This window comes from Accipiter gentilis, chromosome 26 (assembly GCF_929443795.1).
Source record: "Accipiter gentilis chromosome 26, bAccGen1.1, whole genome shotgun sequence".
In the NCBI taxonomy this organism is placed as follows: domain Eukaryota; kingdom Metazoa; phylum Chordata; class Aves; order Accipitriformes; family Accipitridae; genus Astur; species Astur gentilis.
This window is the reverse complement of record NC_064905.1, coordinates 10,002,373-10,024,733: the sequence shown is the minus strand read 5'-3', so window position 1 is coordinate 10,024,733 and position 22,361 is coordinate 10,002,373. Positions and strand designations below refer to the sequence as shown.

Below are 22,361 nucleotides of genomic sequence, written 5' to 3'. Positions count from 1 at the left end.
CTGTTTTACAGGCTCCAGAATACAGCAGGATAGTGGTTTATATCCAGCATACCCTTGAAGACTCCCATAATCACAACAGAAACTCAACAATCATAAGAGAAGGTGAGAGCTAATTTTCTGATGTGCTAAGCAGTAGTGGACCCAACAGACATCACTCTCTGACCTTGAGAAGAATACTTGCTCAATTCCTCTGGCCTTTGCAACATATTATTTGTAAAGGATATTGACAGCTTCAAGAGAAAAGTGTTCTAGAACTGTAAAGAATTAGTAATTAATAATCACAAAGGGCTGAAGAAGTTTATATTTTAATCCTCAGAGACAGACCTTGCAGTTCAAACCAATATCAGAATGTCTTCATCACACTTCTCTGCATTAGCAAGTTAAGAGAGATTTTTATGATAAAGCCTGATCTTGCTGTCATCCTGTCTTTGCGTGCAGAAATCATTATCGTGGCTTATTCTGCATGAAGAATTCTGCATTCTACCAAGAAGCAAAATGAAAAAACAAGGACAATGAAAGCAAAAGGCAGCCCACCTTGAACCAAGGCAACATTGTGTTGCAAGGCAGACCTTAGCAACCTGAAGCCAAACAGAGCCCCTTGTGTTAACAGAGAGTAAACTCAAGCAAAGATCATTGTGGCTTGTTTACAGAATCTTATCAGGTGCTGCTAGCCAGAAAAAGAGCTTTGAAGGTGGGTGGAAGACTTGCTGTTAAACAAGTGCAGTGTAGCATTTTCAATCAATGTATTTAATCTGCCTATATCTCGAATTTTGTAAATACAACAAAAATTCCAGTATCATGCAGGAAGAGCTTAAGTATTTTGGTTTCTTTAAATCTCCTGTCTTTTAGGACACAAGCTGCGACTAGCCTTATTAAGGCACAGATTTTGGCACAGAAGTCCATCTGTAGCACCCTTGAACGTTTATTCAGCTAAGAAGCAGAATTAAAGCTTTATCACTAGATGGCAGTATGGCTTACGACATTGATGGCTCTACCCGATTTTCAGTCTGCTCTCAAACACCATGCCTACTTTGGAGAAACATTTACAGAAATTCAGACTGGTTTTAGAACTACCTCAGCATCCTTACCAGGGGAGTCACAAGGATAATCCTGGGCACTAGAATCCTGCATTAATGGTGGATGCAACTGTTTTTTAAACTTTGTGCAAATTTTGTCAAAGCATTTTCTGTCTGAGGAACCAGAGTATTGGGAAGTTGGCATGCTGTCCAGTCACTGAACTAAACATCCAAATTTCTAAACATCCTGAGAATGATAAGTGATCTGTATATGTTACCAAAACTGAGCCATTCAAAAATGCAAATTTAGGTTAAAAATGAAGTTTAAAAAAAAAAAAAATTGTCACTGTTTAGTTTTTTTTTTTTCCCCTGCTGCTTCCCTGTCATTTCAGAGGGGAACAGCTGTTGTTTAGTACTATGAAGTAAAGAAACTTCCAAGTGGAAGTTCAGATTTTGAAGTGTTTTCCAGATTTTCCTTCTGATTCTGGAAGGAAGCTTTAAGAGAAATATGGCTTATTCCAGGGTTTAAGATAAAATCACAGCCGTTAACAACATAGTCTCATATTCCCAGTTTTACATCACTGTTGTTTGATTAATAATGGCAAATTTATTGCTGACCAACTCAAGAATAAATAAAACTGTTGAATAGGGACACTACAGGCTAGACGTAATAAAAGCAGTTAATAGAGCAAGCAGATGCAAAGATCTGCTTGTTTTGGAGATGGTGAAGAAATGGCATGTGAGATGTATATATCTTCTCTACTACAAAAGTATACATATTTCTCCTGTTAAATGTATCTAAGGAAATATAAACAATTGCAGATTGTTGTAAAGTATGCAGTGAGATGTTACTGTGAATCATACACATCAAAGCATAGCTGAAGCCCGAAAAAGTACTTATACACAAAGAAAACTGGCTTTTCTTGTATTTCAAGAAAAGCAATGCATCCTTCTCTGCTTCACATATTTTCAAACTCTTTCTGTTCTTGCACAAATAACCTGCATCAGTATTTTCAGTGTGGCACATTATAAACACTGCACTACCGTAAAAAAAAAAATCATTCAAATGTTAGTTTCCCATGTCTGCCTTTGAGATTCTTTAAGACAAAATCCTTGTTTGCTTGGCTTACTGGGGTAGCAAATAGCTTATCACCATCACCAGACAGCTGTCTGTTCCATCTAACTCTTCCCTTCAGGTGAGCTGCAGGAGAAGAGAATAGAGGAGAATCTTGACAGAATGAGGGAGATGGGAGGGAACTAGTAAACATGATTTTAAAATATAAGAAAAAGGCAACTGCAAACCAGATGTGCCTTCAGAAAAAAAAAAGTAGTATCTACATTTAATGTTCCCTTTAACACAGATTCAGGAACTGCACCTGAAGGAATCCTTTGGAATAGCAGAATTTAACTGTGCATGGGGTTTATGTGCACAAATAAAGCAGCAGGCTTTACAAGTGCAATAGATAGAGGTTAATACACTTCAGAAAAATTGGTGGAGGTACAGGGCAATGTGTGGGACAAACCATCGTATCTAAAAGATGGAGGGGTGACTATTGATTTAATAGACAGCAGTGAATCAGGATTTCTAGCTATTAACCACATCTCATATGACCTGGAGCAAACTACATAACCTGTATTTAAAATACAGTACTATTTCTTTAATGGAGGGCTGGGGAGCAGCAGTCTGGAAAGCAGGATGCATAATAAAGTATGCTGTGTTTATTCCATGCATACTGAACTCTGAGTAACCCTTCCAGTAGAAGGAGTTCCCCTGGCAGCCCAAGTGGGGAATTTGGCCTTTCTTTAGCTCTGCAGCTCTGTGTATTTGCTTCAGTAACCATTGATGATCCAGATACAGAGATGTTGACATTACAGAAGTAAAAATGCATGAAAATAAGGAAGTTGTGAAATTGCAGTATCTTAAGAAGAAAAAACTATATAAATTTTTTTACTGTCTTCCACGTTGGAAATAAGAAAATGTTGTGTTGGCATTTTCAGTAAAACAGTCTGTTTCAAAATCAAAATATGTATTTTAATTTATTGGAATGACCTAGGAATTTTTCTTTTGAGACATACAAAACACATATCTATTTCTAAATGGGAATTGTCTTACTGAAGCTGAAAGTTAACCTCTTGCTCAGCTCCCATCACTAGCCTGCATTTTTCATCATATGTATGATGGAGTAAATTCTGCAATATATTAAAGAAAATGCTCCGAGTATCCCAAACTAGAGGGACAAGGTGAAAGGTATAGGAGTGCTACCAAGGTACAGTTATTAAAAGGCACTTGTATATAATGTTTGTTTTCAAATCCATTAATGCATTTCAGATGTTTTAAAAATGTGTTTGTTTTAAAGCAAAGAAAAAATAAATATTTGTGGGTTTTCCCCAATATTAATTGTGATTTAAAAAAAAGTCTAGAGCAGCATGGTATGTAAAAATATTATTCCCACAAAAATATAAACTTTTTTATGTGTAAGCTACGTATAAGCTTGCATGTCGAACAGAGATAATGTAATTCAGCATCTACACTGCAAGTTAGAAATATTTTCTAAGGAAGCAGCTTTAGTTATACATTTGATAAAACTGGGTTGGCCATGGATATGGGAGCAAATTAGACTAGACTTAGTGCTGGGGTTATTTGAGACCCTTACAGGTGTCTCTGGATTGCTGTCACTCTCAGCACATTGATTCCTTAAAATAAAGGAAAAACAAGGAAAAGACAGAAACTCTTAATGTTTTTGTTCTTCCTTGAAACAGTACTTAAAACTAATGAGTTTTTCTTTAAACACTATAAGGCAGAAACAGAGACGAGTGGAAAAATCATATGTCCCTGTGCTTCAAAATGTGGTCTTTTTTTTTTTTTTAAACGACTCCTTACCAATGTGAAGAAGTCTTTTGTATTAGATAAATATGACACAAAGTTCTACAAAATCCTGAACACCTTCAATTCCTGTTAGATTCTCAATTAATACAACAACATATTTTGCCTTGCAAGACTAAATAGTAGTCTTTTATTAAGTAGATGTTTGTTGTTAAAAGTCCATAATTTCCTTCCTTATTATCCATAGGCTACATGCTAGCAGCCTATGCTTAATAAGCCAATAATGTAAGTAAAATTGAGAAAGGCAATTAATTTGTTCATAATTTCCTTTTTTTAAAGAACTTTCCATTTTCAGTGTCTCTTATATTATATCTCTGTAGATTTTGAAAACCTCTCTCTTCTGTATATCAGATAATATTTAAAAACTGATTTATAACATGATTTGTTTGGGAGGAAACAGAGCAGCTCTTAGAAGAATTCTAACAGAAAAACAAGTTAAAACTTGGTGTTGCGTATTGTTCTTTATTGACTTTGGTAAACTTAGTTAAAGGCAAGCTCAGTGCAGAGTTTCTCCAAGAAAGCCTAAATCAACATCACATACACTAAACCATCAGTTGCTTAGTTTCTTAGGTGGAGCAAAACATTCTGTGATTATTACAGTGGAGTGAATGCTGCCTGCTAGAATGCAATTGTAGGGTGCTGCAGAAGGGGTATGTGAGAAGTAGGAATAACTGTAAAATATGCAAGTCGGTTCTGTGCATATGAAAATGCAAGCTCTAGGACTGGTTTCAGCAAGCTGTCCAGCTATCATGAGCGGTCTGCTGCCACCAGAGTCCATGTACAACTCCAGTTTACGCTGTAGAAGCAGGATAAGTTCCTGAAACACTGCGTCTTGCCTTCATCCCATGTTCATCCTGCTGCCTTCTAAGCCTAATTTGAATAAATTACCCTACAAATTTTGTAGGTAGCTATAGCTGTAGAGAGGAGGCTTCCAGAGCGTGATACCTTCCAAATACATTGTGGCTAAGAAAGAATTTGACTTTTTTTTTTTTTTTTTTTTTTTTTTTTTTCCCTTGGTGGTGGTGCTGGTGCGTGGTGGTGACATCCTATTGCACTCGTTTACCCTCCCTGCTATCAGTTCCCACTAATTTTAAATGCAGGCACAGTGCACATTCATTTTATATTGGTACATAGCTTTTCCCCCCTTTTGGTGATGACTGAGGATTGCTTAGAAGACCACAGCCATGTGTCAGAAGTCTCCAAATTAGACTAGGTTACCATGAAGATAAGCTCCCATTTGGAGCTATGTTGTCCTGATGTGTCAGCAAGTACAATCATGTAGATACTATCAAGTAAATAAAAACTTTACAACATATCACATGAACTATGTAGATAAAGGGGAGATGACTATTGATTCTTATCTTTAGGGTTGTCAGTTACTAACTTTATTAAGAACTACAGTTACTTTCTGTTAGGGACTTCTAGTATAAATATATGGAACAAAGAAATACAGAGGTAGTATGTTTAACTCAGTCTGCTTTTACAAGAACACTCTGCAGATAAGGTTGAATTATATCTTTCATTTTAGCAACTTTTTAAAAATTGTCCGTATTAGACTAAAACCATTGAGGTTCAAAATGTTCCATAGTGGCTCTTAATCCAAAGATGGTATTTCAGAGAAATCTTAACAGTCTTGTGTGAGCCAAATTGACAGTAGCCAAAATTAGTTTTACCGTGCATTTTCAGATTACATGAGTCAAAACTGGCACAACAAAAATCTTCAAGTCTTCTGTTGTAGTCATTACTAAAACTTTAAAATCAAGACAGCTTCCTATTTCTGCTATCAGTCCCCATTACCATTGAATTGGATGCAATTGGTAACATTTAGTATAAGATCACTAATTAAAGGAAAGAATCCTGAAGAAAGAAAAGAACAATTAGATTCACAAGAAGCTGCTGGTATCAATCTTACCGTAAAACCAAAACATTTTAGTATGTCTGTTAAAAGGTGGGGAGTATACCAATGAAACTTGTTGTTGAGCTGGAAAATGTTATAAGTCCCAGCCACCTCTGTTCCAAAAAGTAATCTGAAATTTGAGTAAGTGAAGAGGAATACTTGGATGATAAGAGGAAGAAAAAGTCTGTTATTTCAGAAGTGTCTAACGGAGTTTGGCATAGTTTAGGCCAATTTATTTACTCTAGCAAAAAAAGAGGATGTAACTGCTCTCTAACGGACTTTGGGGTAAACTCAGAGAAGGAAGTTCTACTTAAAAGAATGGGCAATGCTGGCACAAATACAATCAGGCTTAGAATAACCATGCATTAATTTAAACTAGAAATTAAAAGAAGATTTTTACATACCAGGGAGTAAACTGCCTGCTATGGTAACAAAACCAAGAAATTGTGTAGACTGCTATAAATTCTAGAAGATGATAACAGAGATGTTCCTTCCAGTTCTTTGTTTTGGTGCTTCTTAGTCCAGGAGTGCTGATTTGATTTACTTGGGTGTTGGAGTCTGAAGAGACAGCAGGAAATAACGAGTTCAGAGAATTTGTACTGAGCCTTCAGCTTGCAGAAAATTTGTTCAGTGAACCTGAACTAGGCACACATCACTAGCTCAATTAGCATAAGTGTATTTCTGCTTTTCCTCTCCAGAGCTTTGTTTACAATTATCAGTTTGGACTTCTTTATTCTTTTAATGTAGATCATAAAGTATAACTCAGACCATGATTACAGTGAGCATTTTTCAGTGGCATGGGCACCTTGTGCGGATGGATATTCCACCAGCTGCTTGTTCCTTTCTCCATGCCAATACTTGCATTATGCCAGTACAGCTGTTTGTGTGATCATGTGAAGAACCGGATCAGAGCACTGATCCAGCTGAAAAATACCTTTTTATTTTATCTTTGGAATTTTTAATTCAAATCAGGCCCTTGGTCTGGTTGCTACACTACTGCGTAAATGGTTGTGCCAGCACGAAGTAGGAGGTGGCTCAAGGACAGCTAGGAATCACTTGAACAATTTAAGCAGCACTGTCATATCCTTAGGCTGCTCTAATCTCTCTCAGGTTTGCAGTCACCACTAGGCCAATGGAAGGGCTACATGTTGTTGATGATGATGATGCCATTCATCTTCCTCTCCTCTCTTGTACCTCCTGTTGTACTGGCAGGGCCTGACCATGCAATTGAGACAGTTCAGAGAACCAAATCAGCTGAAAACTGATAAAACCACCTGAAAACTAAGCACTTTTTTTTTTTTTTTTTTTTTTTCCCCTTAGGTTTAGTTTTCTGTGGATTTACTTGCCCAAGCCAGATCTCAGCAGTTCCACTGATGTAGCACTTGGAGATGTGGAACACCAGTCAGAGGCAGCAGAACCAAACGCTTCTTACAGAAGCTATTCCAGCTTGTACAGCTTGAAATGAATCACTTCATTATCCTGCTCTTTGGAAACTACCTTTCTGGAGATTCAAACAGACTAAAGGTTTTCTTGATAGGAGTGTTTTGGCAGGAAATAATCAAGTTTCCTTTTAGGGAGTCCCAAAAATACTGGATTTTTGGAAGATCTGTGCCTTCCTCCCCTGCAAATGTTTCTACCTCCAAGCTTCTGGTAGGATCCTTTCTTTCCTGTTTTTGTTAGTCAGAACCTACCCATCAGAATGTCATGTCTGGGGCAAGGCCAGTGTACTGTGTCACCTGTAGAAGTCCTGTAGAGCTGGCTGGTGCATTTCTGTTAAATATTTGGACTCTGTACAAGCATTAGCTTTTCAATAATTCAGCTGCATCTTGTTAGTAATTACTTTCTACTGCTTATGGGTTTAGAATAGTAACACCTAGTACTATTCTAAATGGGTACTTAATAAGGCAACATTATAATAGGACTCCCATGGAATTACACATTACATTAACACCAAATGAGTTCATTCTGAATTCATTATGAATGATTACTCTGAATACCAAAGGAATTAATAATCATTAGGCATTTACTATGGAAGGTTGCTGAATAATTGCCAGATACAGCTGTTTTAAGAATTTACAAGCTTTCCTGATCAAGTTTCATTCTGAAAGAATCATTAAGTGTAACTTTCTTTTCACTGGAGAGTTCCTACTTTTATTTTGCATCTGTACTCCTTGTTCAATTGCATTCCAGTTCTAAAAGCACTTCAAAGATAGTTACTCAGCCTAGTTCATTCACTAATGGAATTACTTTCCTTATCTCCATTTTGTCTTTGAGTGTATCTCAGTTGGCTTTATACAACACATCTGAAAGGTTAATAAACTTTAAAGCATGCTGGGAGACATTCAAGGGCAGGGTGACTCCAACATGACAAAAAGAATGCAAAAGTGTTATATTTATGACTTTGTGTCAAGTAAATTCTGAAGGTAAAGATATCCAAGGCCTTTGATTTGGTTCCTGAAAGTTCCCTCTGTTCCTACCAGCATTTGAAGACTCAGCTGTTTTGCATATCAGAGGTAGTTGACTTGGGAGAAAGAGGGAATTAACTGCTCGCTTTAGATGAACTTTTCCCTTGGGTATAAGCTTCCACTAGAGTTTTACTTCTTTGACACGCTAACTTTTATTCATGCTGTTTGCAACACCACACAGTTGCAACTCACTTCATCCTGATAAATTCAAATACAGTGTTGAGCTTTTCTGCATAACTTCTCATTGTAACTAGTAGTTTGATTCCTGCCCACAGTCCTGACAATATATATTCAAATATGAGATTTACTATGTGTTGATGTTTGTCATCAAAAATCAGTGACTGAGGTTTCGAAGTTTGGTAAGCACAACTGTGTATGTATGTTTTGGGGTTCTTCTGGTTTCTTTTCCCACACTGAATTTGTCTGAGTAAAAAGCCAGTACACCTTAGACCTCATAAAATAAGGTTATGCCATTTCCTTGCATTCTGTCTGCAAACAGTGCTGCTCCATCTAAGCATGCACACCCTTATTTGTGTTTCTTTGTGACAGCTGAATCCACTCAGTGGGTTTCACAAATGCCAGTCTGCTGCAAATAGCCTTTGCACATAAATTTAGATTCAATAAATTGTGTTAAAGTGTTAGTTCAACTGTAGATGATTACCACTGAATTCAGGGGAGCCAGCATTTGGCCTCTGATCTATAATGTTTAATTAAATCTGTATGAAGCAGTCCTGTGTCTTGCTGATTGCCAAGATCACAAAATGTATTTGTGTTTAAGCAAAGGTGAATACTGTACAATATGTCAGTGATGCCATAAAGCAATGCTTAGGAAATACTTTTCATTTAGAACTATGTCCCAAAATGAAACATATTAAGATAATTGCTTGTATAAATACTGATATATTTTTATATATTATGTAAAGATAAATGCTACATTTAACATGACTCTTATTGAGATGATTATAACCAGCTTGGGGGATTTTTTTATTTATTTTTTTTTATTTTTTACAGTTAGAGAATGAAGGGATGGGCAGTTCATCTTGGAGATTCAGCTGTGGCACGGGGCAGGCTGCAAACGCAGGCATGCTCTAACTGAAGTCAGGGGTTTACATGGGAGAGGTGGGGGCTCTGTGTAGGACATGCTTCCTGGCATACGGGCCCTGACAGTTGGCCACCAGATGGCAGAGAGTCTCCTATAGAATAATGATATTTTCTTTTGACCTACATAAAGAACAGCTGCATCTTTCTCTATTGAAAATAATAGATGGTGCCAAGTACACTGAAGATAATGGCCACTTTCTGAAAGCTGTTTTCAGTTTTTACACCTGAAGCTTTTTACTCTTTTGCATTTCGCTGTTCTGATTCTCACCTTGTGCCAGGGAAATATCTTTTATTTTTCCACTGACCTCAGTTATAGCTGTTAATTCAGTTGGGTTTGAACTGACTTCTGTTAAGCAAAAGTATAACATAACCAAGGGTGTATGCAGCAGTGTGCAGGCTCTGCATTGTAGTAGTTGGAATGGATTAAATACACGTAATGTATTTAAAATACATGTATACCTAGACATAGATAATTTTGCTTTAATTGATTCTTTTTTAAACTGGATAATTCTGGAGTTCTCTGCACCATTTAGTTCAATGACCAGCCCACCAAGGATGAAGCACTGCTGTGGAGGTATGCAAAAGCAATATCACATGCTCACAGCTCTGAAGAGGCAGAAAAATCACAAATATTGTAAATGCGAAGTGTAAGGTCATTAGATGGATACTGGTTTTAGCTGAAACCAGCTCAAGAGATAGGGACTTGAATGACTAACCTTAGCAATTGTGCAAGTGACTGTAACTTCAGTAAAGTCAGAGGGCCTCCATTCCTTTATTCTTGGAGTAAACATTGTCCTGACTCAGTATTTGGAAGACTTCTTAATGAAATTCTTCATTCTCTAATACACTATCAAATTTATTTATATTTTATAACAAAAAAGGCAGGAATGAAAATAAGGATTTATGTCAGAATAAGTGAGCAGAAACATGGGTGCAAATTCACAATGCGCATTAAAAACTCCTCTGCACAGACAGGTACAGATGATGGCACATTTGCTCAAAACTTGTTCTAAACTGATTTGGATCCTGAGCAGTGAGGCAGAGCAAGCAGAATTATTAACACCGTGTAGCTTTACCTTTATTGTTTGGATGGATGTTTGTAACCTGCACCGGAACTCTCATGTACAGCATAGTGTACAACTCCTTGGAGGTGAATAAACTCATACTTAGTGTGTGGCAAGAGTGACCCACCCAGTCAAATAGTTGTTCTTTGGTAATTTACTGTACTACACGCTAGGTCTATGCCCACCACATTCCCACTGCAAGCAGGCTCTAAGTATTGTATAGTTGTGTAGATGTCAGCATTTTTATATCACATCACAAGCAAGCTATCAATATAATTTGATCTTTAGAGAGAGAGAGAGAGAACATAAAAGCTCAAGTACTGTTCATATAATCTGATTATCTTTTTCCTGTTTCACAGAACTGTGGTATTTTTCTTATCCAGTTTGATCTATCTTCCAAGGTCCAAGTGGTGTTACTACACCAGTGGTATTGTCCTCCAATAAGTTTTATGTAAACAGAAGAGTTTATGGCTTGAGTTCGTTTACCTTCTTCACAGGGTTGTGCATGTCTGTCTGGAACACTGAGAGCCTAGTGCAAGACAGGCCATCAGTGCTTGGCTAACCTGAGGACAGTCTCACTCTCTCCAGTCACCTACTCTCCAAAAGCACAGCTAGGGCTGGACACTGGTTATCTTTCAGTATACACAGAGCTACATGGAGACAGCAGGAGTCTTAACTAGGGACTTGCTCAGCCAGTTGTGCTCAGCAGCTCTAAAGATTCTCACAGCCCATCAGTGGAGCGAGCAAGTGTAAAATTCCCTGGGTGACTGAAAGTAAATGGTTGCTCAGAGCTCTCATTGTTTGCTTCTAACAGCTGGTTTATTATAAGAAAGTTTAAATTAATGTGCCATCCTCTGGACACTGGGTTAATGCCTGGACTTAGGATTTCTTACTGGCTGCATCATCCATTCACTATATCATAAACTCTGATAGGTCACTTTTTCTCAGTGTTTGAGCTTTCTCATGTATGAAATAGGCTTGATGATACTTTCCTCGAAATGGTATTTTCGAATCTGTGTATGACTGAAATTACTAGGGGTTTTGCCTCTATTAATAGCATAGAGGATACACTGTTGCAGCTTAACTGGTGTCTATTTAGCTTTACCAGAGCAATAAGAACTGAAGCTTCTATGTATGTGCAACCACTTCATTGTTTTCCATGCTAATGCTGTTTTTCTTTATATAGATGGGCCTAAGCATCTGGGTCCAGCTGATAAAGAAAGTTTCCTTTTCAGTTGTCTGCTCCTGCACAATTGATCATTGAGTTCAGCAATCTTGGGATTAAGCTGAAGGAGCTTTGATTAAAAAACTAAGTGTCAAATATGGTTGCAGGACAGTCAGAATCATTTTACAGACACTTTTAAATCAAAAGTGCAAAGGCAACACTGGTGGTGAAACAAGTTTCTCTGTTCCTTTTCTGAATCTTATGTATTTGTAATTGATACAGAAACACCCAGTTTCATACTTTTCTCCCACACTCCTGTGTTTTGAATGCTAATCACAGGGGACAGAAAATGTTCACAGAGGGAAGGTATATGGCTCTCTTCTATTTCAAGTATGGAGACATACTTTTAATTGCATGCAGACAGCAGATGGTATGGCTTTTGTGGCATCATGAACTCCAGCACAATATAGTCAGCCACTGCACAGCATGGTACAATTTAAAGCAGAGTAAATATGGGGAGAGTGAAGGGTTAGGGGTGGGAAGGCAGTAATTCCTAGGACATTTGTTCTATTTTTTTTTTACAAATTGACCAGGATTTTGTTATGCTTCACTCTTGTTCACTTTCTGCATCTGTTCTAGAAAACTGCTTTCCTGCCAGGAACGTACACCCAAACAAATAGTTTTAAAAGGATGTTTGTCAACTTCAATAATCACATCTCCATTTGAAAGTTTTATGTTTTCTTTCATAAGAAGATGTAAGATTTTGAAGTTACTTTCTCTCAGACTTCAGAAGGGGAAACAGGTAAAAAAACCCCCAGAAATAATATAAATTCCCAACTAATAAACATGAGGCAAGCTCTTTTCCAGTCCACAGGTATAATCTGTCACAAAATTGATTCGGAATTTTCTAAAGCTTTTTCTGGTCAGAAAATTCTTTTCCATTAGAAGTCCTCTTCTCACTTGACTCAGACTTTTCACCCATCAGTCAGTGTGTTATTCTGGAATCCCTCTCATTTTTCTCCTGTAAGGAAAAGTTTTGAAACTGCAAAAATTTTCCTAAGACAGGAAGTATTTACCTATAAAAACCTCATATGCCCTGTGTATTCTGTAATTGGTTTAAGGGCTGTATAACTTACAGACAGCAGAGGCTTTGCATAAAAGAAAGCAGCTTAGTAAGTAAAATAAAAAAATAATAAAAATTAGAGAGGATTTTTTTCATTGAGTTGCAACTTACCCTGACAAGTAATATGCCATTAAATATATATATATAGCAAATATATTTGAGTTTAATAAAACCTTAAACCCCCCCAACAGATATGGATTTAAGGAGTTATTGTACACACTGGTATCCTGTGACAAAATAGTTGGGTACAGGCTGTCCTATTCTAGCTTCTTTTGACTTTAATGCTGGTAATCTACATCCAGTCCCAAATCTGTGAGGCTACATCAAGACACAGCCAGTATGTGACCATAGGAGAGAGGACCTATAGGACGCAGGATTCACTAAGAGGCACCATTCTGTCTCAACTCAGTAGAACAGCTTGTACTCTGTTGCACACTACACTCTGCAACATGCAGTGTTTAGAGCACAGGCTGAGGGAGTGTACCACTGTGTGAATTCAGAGACGATGTTACCGGTAATAAAACTGTTAGATGTAGCAATGCTTTGAATGTGTATAGTTTTACAGTAATGATAGATCATGATTTATGATATTTAATATTTTACTGAAGTTTCATCCCATTACTGAAGTTTGTCTTGTTTTCTGACAGAGTGGAGTATGGATAAGTCTATTCATTAGACACATAGAAATGGTTATACAGAATACATTAATCTGAAAGTATACCAAGGCGAACAGTGGTAAAGTTTAGTGGACCTTTGTTTTCCATGTTTTTAATCACTCAGCCTATGTTCCTGTTCTTCTGATCAGTTTCTGATCAGTTTCTTGACTCTAAATAGATATGTTCTTGCATTAGCTTGTGGGATTAAATTAATTGCATTTAAAAATGGAACCCACTTTGCATATAGCAAAACTTGTTGAATGCTGTTACATATTTCTCCAGACTTTTATGAAACCGAGGAAAAAAATAGATTTTCTATTCTTTCCAAAATTTATTACTTTAATTAAATAAAATAAAATTCTAATCTATGACACCATTTTCACATAAATCCTAGGAACGTTTTTGTTCAGATTAAAAATTGTTGGTCTGTATCCTCAGCCAGCAGCGGAGCTATGCCAATACACAGCAGCTGGGAATTTTCTACTCTGCTATCTGTGTGTGGCAGTGGATTCATTAGGCATAGGACATCTCCTGTATGCGTTCTAAATTACCCAGCAGACTCCCTGACTTTTAACATATGGTTATCTTACATAAATCAGAGCTCTGCTTTTTCAAAATAAGTATATTTTTTTGTACTTTGTGGGAATACTTGCTAAGCAATACAAAGCACTGTTTGTCTCTTGATATTAAATAAGGTATGGGAACATGGTGCCACGGACTAATCTAATGTACTTTACATCCAAGTAGTGTAAAATATTTCATAATTCTTTTTTCTGGGTGGAGATAAGGTAACACGTGTGCAGGTGCAGTAATTTACCAAGAACCTTGTCATTGCCCATATCCTACCAGAATTACTTAGGAATCTGTGCAGCTTGTTTCTTATTTTCATATTTTAACTAGTACAGGGTATGCTTCCAAATAAAGCAAGGCTGTGATCTTGGGACACTGCTTTGAAGCCGTTTTGTCCCTGTTTCATTAGAACATATTTTACCATTATGCCATCCTAAATGCAAAATCAGTGGACTCTTGAAAGTAAAAATATATCATTTTGTTTAAATATGCACTAAAATGAAAACCGAGCTTTTGTCCTTGATTTCTGCTGATCTCCAGATTATTGTCAAGAATGTATAACCTTGAATTATAACCTTGATTTTCATACAGGTCAATGGCATCCATGCTAGTGACTCACATAGATCATAAAAGTATATTTCCAGGGCGTGTGGGCTGAACAGCTTGGGCTGGTTTATAAAAAAGAGGGCCTCAAGCCATCTGCACTTGCCCATTCTTCTTTGTTCCAGCTGCTATTCTGCTCCACCAGCCACATCACCAGGGCAACATGGCATTTACAGGCAAATACGAATTCGAAGGTGATGAGAACTATGATGACTTTGTGAAGAAGATTGGTAAGTATGTCCTGGGGTGTAAGTCTTAAAGGTTATAAATTAGTTAAAAAAATTGTTTTAAAAAAAGGGGGGTTTTACTGAAATGTGCTGAGATCAACAGGGGCTAAGACTGGTAGGAGTGCTGTGCACTTCAGCAAGGAGATTCAGTTTTCATTCTTTTAAGAAGCATTGTCAGCCACAGGAAATAGTCCTGTTCTACAGAAGTAGTATTCTTTTCTGGCAGCAGAATGAAGGGTCAAGATGTTTGCAGTATGATGATTGTGAAGGTCACTTTTTCCATCCTTAGTATTCATTGGTGGGAGTATAAATTTAGTATGAAAATGCTTGTCAAAATCTTACACAGGACCAGGTTTCTGTGAATCCTTTCAGAAGACTGTGCAAACCTGTTTCAGAGATTACCCGGTAAAAGCTCTTGGAGAGCTTTTCATGTTATGATCGTTAAGTTCAGTGCTTGTGTCCATTTATTTAAAAAGCAATAGCAAATAGTAAATAGGTATATGCAGCTATATAGCAAAGGCACAAGTTCATACACCTTAAATTCCATGCATCTGCATGTGTAGATTAAGTAGAAGGAAATATTTATATGTATTTTGTATCTATACATTTATTCAGTGTGTTGTTGCTCAGGGAAAAGAATGCAAGACCAAAACAATATTTTAGCAAATGCACTGATGCACCTGTATCTTCCTGTATACCAGTAATTTAAACTCAGAGCTTTGATACTGCTGTAAAAAAAAATAATAAGAAAAACAACAACAAATCGGATGCTCAGACATCAATGTCTGAGAACAAACATACCATTATCATGCTTCAATTCAAATACAGCTGGTAGGCTATAAGATTCAATAAACTGTATGTTTCTATTAAGGTCTCTCCAGTGACAAGATTGAAATGGGAAGGAATTGCAAAATAGTCACTGAGGTAGTGCAGAATGGAAATGACTTCACCTGGACACAGCATTTCCCAGGAGGCCACACCACGACCAACACATTCACAATTGGCAAGGAAGCAGACATGGAGACAATGGGTGGTAAAAAGTTCAAGGTAAATTAATTTAGTTCTTAAGTTCTACACTGTCTCAGTTGTTTTTTTAATTTAGGGTGAAAATCAAATCTGTCTTAGGGACATCTTCCTTAAATTTTTTCATCTGTCATAGCTTAGAAACATATAATTTTTTACCAATTTCTTGATGCCCCTAGCAAAATATCTAAATCTGATTTTAAAGAGAGCTAGAGTTTCAAAACTGTAGGTACTAATAAAGAACAAGGGTAGAGTGTCAAGCATCTACTGGTGTCACAGCTCAAGCAAACATAATGCTCATTAAAACTCTAAAGAGCTGGCTGGCAGCTGTGTCATTGTCCAGCACCATATAGCAACTGCAGCACACTCTGAGGGGAGTGCTGTGGTCCCTAGTTCTGCCCATGCCTGTCAGCAGTGCTCACCTTTTGAAGTCACCTGGCCCCGAGTCTTAAACAAAAGACTGTGTAAAGTGAAGGGGAAAAAAATAAGATCTCTGTATTCTCCTTCCTGTTGGATGTACAGAGCAACTTCCAACTTAAGCAAACTAGCGAGATGGAAGATTACACAATATTGATCTGCTCCTCTCATGGACAAAATATGGATACAAAACCTGCTGTAAAATCGTTGCTTTACTTACCTTATTCATTTCTCATCTATTTAAAGGCATAAGACAGTTTGGGACAGCTAAACTCTGCATTTGTGAGGTGTCCGGAACCCTACAATAGATTACTGGATGAACGCTTTATACATATTGAAAAGACAGGAAAACCAGTAATTGCATCAGGGAGCTGTGACAAACTGAGAATAGCAATAGCATTGCATGATTTCCAAAATGCTTTTTTAGTCACACTTTTCTGATTATGAGAGGAAAAAACCCTTGTCTTTGGCTTTGAGAAATCATTGTGAAACCTAACAGATAGAGTAAGACACAATTTAACTTGGTCAATTTATTGCAAACTTAACCATTTTGAAATATTACAAATTCCATTCTCTTCTCTTTGGCCCTGGGTACTTCAGCAGTCCAAAGCCTATTAAGGAGCCAAAGATGGAGGCAGGGTAAATGACCCTCAGCAGAGAAACCGCTGCCTTTTAGTATAGTGTCACTAAACAATATATAAACTAGTAAGATGGTTTCCTGGTATCTGGTAAAAACTGTCCACTCATCTCTTCATTTTGCAAATTACTTTTTTCTCCTCTAAATGACTGGCTCATCTGTCTTTATTACTAAAAGCATATGCAAGACTGACTAGTTATACAGACAAGACTGATTTTGTGATGGAACTACATAACTAGTTTTGGCATTCAGCTGAGCTGCTGTAGTATTTGTGATCTTCATAGTAGCATCCTGACATACTTCTTCCATACAGAAGCAGCTTTTACAGCTGTTGGCACATACTGTAGTATGAAGGTGTGACTGCAGACTGTGCAGTCATGTTCACCTATACTTAAAATGAGCAAGATGAATTCTAGTGTAGTTAGAGGTATGAAACCCAGATCTAGGGTAAAGATTCATGTCACTTGTCCACAGTGACTTTTGTGCTGCTTGCAGACAGGTTACTTAGTAATATATGTGAGAATGCTCCTTCAAAATTAACTGATACAATCATGCCTTTTACTTCACTGTCAAAACAAGAGAACCACGTAAAACCTTAAGGACTAAATGAGAACCATAGTCTGTAGTCAGATCATTTTTAGAGCTATGAATGTTGTGTAGATATGGAACTTGCAATATATTGTTAGATGAACATTTTTCTATTTAAATTGTGAACATTTAAGAACTTAAGCTCAAGGATTTTAGTCTTCTTCATGAAGCTGCATGTGTAATACACAACTACTACTTTTTTTAAAAAGTAAAAACTTTAAGCATCAGGTGTACAGATGTTTACAGTGTATCTGATAATATAAATGCTAGTAGCCCCAGGGAACATTAAACCTTTCTCTATTACAGGCAACTGTCAAAATGGAAGATGGGAAAATAGTAGCTGATTTTCCCAACTATCATCATACTGCAGAGATTTGTGGAGGAAAGTTAGTGGAGGTGAGTTCTCAAATATCCAGGTTAGTTTATAAAAGCCAACCAACCAACCAACAAAAAAACCCCACAAGAGCAAAATTCTGAGTTTAGAAAAAATCTTTGTCTAAAAGTAAAGCAAAATTATTCAATAACTTTCTCCTTCACTCTAAATAATCTTCTACAATTTTGTGCAAGTTTAATCCAAAAATTGAATGAACAAACTTTTCATCATGTATTTTTTATAAACTTGAAATGTAGATCTTGCATCTTAGGCACAGACACACAGTTTTATAGCTATAAGACTGGAATGTTGAGACTGAAATATTCCCAAACTGCTATGTCTTCAACTGTATTCACTGTGCCTATGCCTCAAGAATAGAAAATAATATATATAAAACTTTTCACCTACTACTTAACTTTATAGAAACATGTATTAACTTTGTTTCATTCTTAGAAAACTATTGAGCTGAAACTCCTTACAGAACTCTATTTCCTTAGTCATACCAAAGGAAAAAAAACCAAAACAAAACACAAGAGCTTGGATTTCAAGTAGTATCCTAGTTTATCAACAAAATGGCAACATACCTTTCGAAGATTACTGAAACTACAGTACTTGTAGTAAAACTTGTGAAACAGATAGGATGGTCAAACATCATGATTTCTGATTCTCAAAAGTTGTCCTGAATTGACTTATGTCTGTGTCAGTTATGTATGTCTGAGTGCGTCTTCAACAGAGACTAACCAGAAGTAAGTTACTCTGTGAATCAAGAAAGGACACTTACCCTCCCTAAAAGTAATAGTGTCAATCATTTGTTGCTTTTGGAGAACAATTATCTCACTTGTCTAAAACCCTGATAACTTGGAGTTGGTGAAGCCACATCTAACACAGGATACATTTAAGTTATCCCTAAACCCCTGTTTAGAGGTTGTGCTTTTTGTGTAAGAATATTTTTGCACTGTGTATTTCAGACTTGACAAGGACATTCAGCGTATTTTCTAGGTATGTCTTCTACTGAAGGGTAAATGTTGCTTCAGTAAAGGACACATTCTGTAAGCCAGTCAGGAGGTCTTTTCATTTGTGACACTGAAGCTCTAATTACACTGTTCAACCAAAGTTTTGGTTTTTTCTTTATTCCAGATTTCTACTACTTCTGGTGTAGTCTACAAAAGGACCAGCAAAAGGATCGCTTAAGGCAGTAAAGCCAGTCTCTTCCAGTGCACTGAAAAACAAGCAACAATACAAATAAATAAAATAGTGCTGATTGTCTTTCCCTCTTTCTTTGTATTACAAACACGAAGAATTGTTTTTCAGAGTAATGTTTTCCTCAACATTAATGCTTAACCCCATTCCTAAAGATCTGACAAATACTCAGAAAATCAGAAGATGCAACAAAGCATTTAATGATGCTGTCCAGTCTAAGTATTTCAGGATATGCTACATACTTGGCATATTCAATTGTTGTCTACTATCTACTTAATAAAAGCTCTATTCAGTTTCTGTCTAGAGAATAGGACAATACTCTGCCCAAAGCATAACATCAAAATGCAAGATGATGGAAGTCTTTTGCCCTGTTGCTGGTTGGAGGGCAGAAATTTAGGAGCTTGAAAACAAGAGAAAGTCAGTTTATCACTCATTAAAAGATATGCTTTCATACTGCTATCACGGTTTTCTCGTTCCTATCAGTTATCTCCTCTTGACCCAAATTTCTAAGATGACGTGTAAGGTTTTACAGACAGACTCCTGCAGGAAAACATGGCATCTTATTTTCTCAATACAATCCTGTTATTTACATAGAATGCATGTGAAAACCTGTTTTCTTAAACACCATAGGAATGAAATACAACACAGTTTTTGGCTTCACTGTTCCAAATCATTTCTGGCCAATACCTGGTCCCCAAAGCGTTTTCCTTTTCAGACTCCTTTTCCCAGCTATCTTGCTTTCTGGATCCACCTAGCTCCTTGCCCTCACAAGGTGCTTAGTAACTAAACAGGGCATGTGTCTTGTGGCCGCAAAAATAATCCCAATAATTTCAGGTATCTTGCATTAAAAAAAGGCTTTTAATTAATTTTTATATTTTTCCTCAGTAGAGATTACTAAGCTTTCCAGCTACAACAAGGCTTCATCCAGACTCCATCATTCAACCAAAACAGACTGCACATGTCTTTTTTTTTTTTTTTTTTACGACCAGGTGTTGCTCAATATAGTACTTACTCTGTTTCCAAGGCAAAGCATAATGCTGAGCTCTAATTAAACACGAGTCAAATCTGCAACCTGTTCAATCTTGAGACATTCTTTTGGTAGTTGCAACAAACATCTACTGCTTTGATAGAATTTTGTTGAAATTCAGCCTGTTCAGTTATATGAGGTCATACTGAGGAGTAATAAGGGATCTCTTCAGGCTTACTCATCTGAGTCCAAGTCAGCTAGTACCTTCCTCTGCAAATAATGTTACATCTTAGAACACCTGAACTTAGAATATACCCATCTTATTCAACACAACCAACTACACAGGATGACCTGTAGAGTTAGGCACAGGTAGACACTGGGCAAGTGTTGTATGAAACTAAAGCTCATACTAGAATTAAGGGATGGTGGTGTTTTGTCTGAACCGTTCACACCCACAAGAATCTGCTCTGAAAGAGATGATGCTGATACCTGACAGTTCCCTGCATTGAAAACAAAATTGAATCAGCCACCACTAATTCCAGTTCTAGATGCAACTACATTTAGTCTTGTGCAACTGGCACATTTTGTTTTCACATTTTGTATGTGATCAAGTAACCCCCATTATACAGACAACAATACTTTGAAAGGAAGAGCGGGATATTTAGGCTCTCCAGAAAGCATATAAGGGGTGCTTTCACATGGGAAAAAAAGCATTGCTGCCTTTTCAACTGGAGAACATTCTTGAGGCTTGTCTTGAAATGGCAGTATAGAGAGCAAAATACACACCCCTTGAAAAAAAACCCAACCACGTAAAATTATCACTAAGAATCCATCAGTTTAGCAAATGTGGGCCAGCATCTAGACTTCTCAGTAAAAAATACCACTAAGCTAAATTTTATTAAACACCACCTGTGTACTTTACTGATGAGTTGATTATACTGATCAAAGAGCATTATATCAACTTTAAATTGTTCACTACAGTGTGTAAAACTTGCTAAAACAAGAGGATCAAACAGTGGCTTTGACAACTTTGCAAACAGCAAGTTGTGGCTTTCTCACAAATAGCAAGATGGTAGTAGTTTGCTGTTTAAAAAAAGCAGCAAGCTACAGCAATAAGATTTTTTAAAAAATAAATTAATTTTAGCCTTTGATGCCTGATCAACATTAGCAGACTTTTTTCCACCTGTATCCCTGCTACAGCTCTTGTCAGGACTCACTAATACAGTTTTTCTAATTTTAACATCAGCTTTCTCATTTGTTTGGTTACATCTGCAACATCCTCCCATGTAAGGAGGTAACTAGTGCCATACCCCATTTTGTATTCCTAGCCATGTTCCTCTGCATTTGCTTTTGCAGCAGCCTTTCTTACTTCAAAGTCTGCCAGAGAAGTATGAGTTAATCAGCATGTAAAAATTCTGCTCTATGACTATACTGCAACTGACAGCATCAAACAGCACAATCACAGGGTGGGAAGTTTCGCATCCATTTGTTTAAAAATTAACTCAGCTCCGCATGCACCTCTGCAGCTCCCTCCAAAAGTAACTGTAGCAAAAAGTCTTCAGAAAAGTGTCCTTAGGTTGGCTGAACTTTATTCTACATTTGTTCTTCGTGAGGAGGCATGTCTTCACAAAAAAAAAAAAAATTAGTCACATGAAAAAAATATTTCCTAGTTATTAAATGTGTGGAATTTCCACAAACACTTAAAGCATTTTGGAGAGAACTGTCAATCGAAGCAGTATTAGGCCAACTCAAATTCTCAAAAATCTTTTCCCTGTCAGGGTCTGCTGTGAGAATCAATCTGCCCCAACTCCACCCATGATACAACAGCACAAACAGAACCTAGAAGTCAACGGACAATTCCTTCTTAGAAAATACAGCTACCAGAACAAAGACTGAACATACAACTGCATTCTCCTGTTCAGCCTTTCAATCTCCTCAGGTAAGATGGCACCCCCAAGATACACTGGCCACATGAGCTGGAACGGTCTGTTCTTATCTTGGTTTATGTCCCTACCTTGTCTCTGCACATTTTCTGCCTTTCTTGTGCAGTAGCCAAATTCCTTATCTGCCTAATCTTTCACAATTTATTATTTGGCAAGGCCTTTCCATCACATTTGTCCTACCACTCTTCTGTAAAACATTGAGTGCTCAGATCAAGTATTTTTAAGGTATAAAACATACATTCTTGACTAGCTCTTAGAAGCTAAGGAGGAACACTGTGGGGGGAGGAGGGGGGTACAAAGAGGGTACTTCAGTTGTGTGCTTGTTTATTGGAAACCTTCACTAGGAACTTAGCAAGTATTTTCACAATTAAGCACGATGGCGGTCCAAAGGGTAACACTGCACATGATGCAAATTATAAGGATGATAAAAAAAAAAGAAAAA

At 37.1% G+C, this 22,361-nt stretch overlaps 2 protein-coding genes across 9 annotated transcripts in view; both read left to right on the top strand.

The window, feature by feature from the left end:
• FABP6 (fatty acid binding protein 6) overlaps positions 1–19,137 on the top strand; it is a 46,280-nt gene extending 27,143 nt beyond the window's left edge. For 3 of the 8 annotated variants that reach the window (XM_049829176.1, XM_049829174.1, XM_049829175.1), the window contains exons 3-6: positions 14,670–14,774; positions 15,643–15,818; positions 17,743–17,832; positions 18,947–19,135. In XM_049829176.1, coding sequence (XP_049685133.1) covers positions 14,670–14,774; positions 15,643–15,818; positions 17,743–17,832; positions 18,947–19,000 — 425 coding nt within the window. In that variant the 3' untranslated portion in view covers positions 19,001–19,135. Of the gene's footprint in view, positions 1–7,175; positions 7,448–12,340; positions 12,395–14,669; positions 14,775–15,642; positions 15,819–17,742; positions 17,833–18,946 lie in introns of those variants that run through there. The other 5 variants (XM_049829177.1, XM_049829178.1, XM_049829179.1 and 2 more) reach the window with 4 other exon arrangements.
• The window catches only part of LOC126050797 (uncharacterized), a 920,783-nt gene that overhangs the window by 337,195 nt on the left and 561,227 nt on the right, over positions 1–22,361 (top strand). The window lies entirely within an intron of this gene.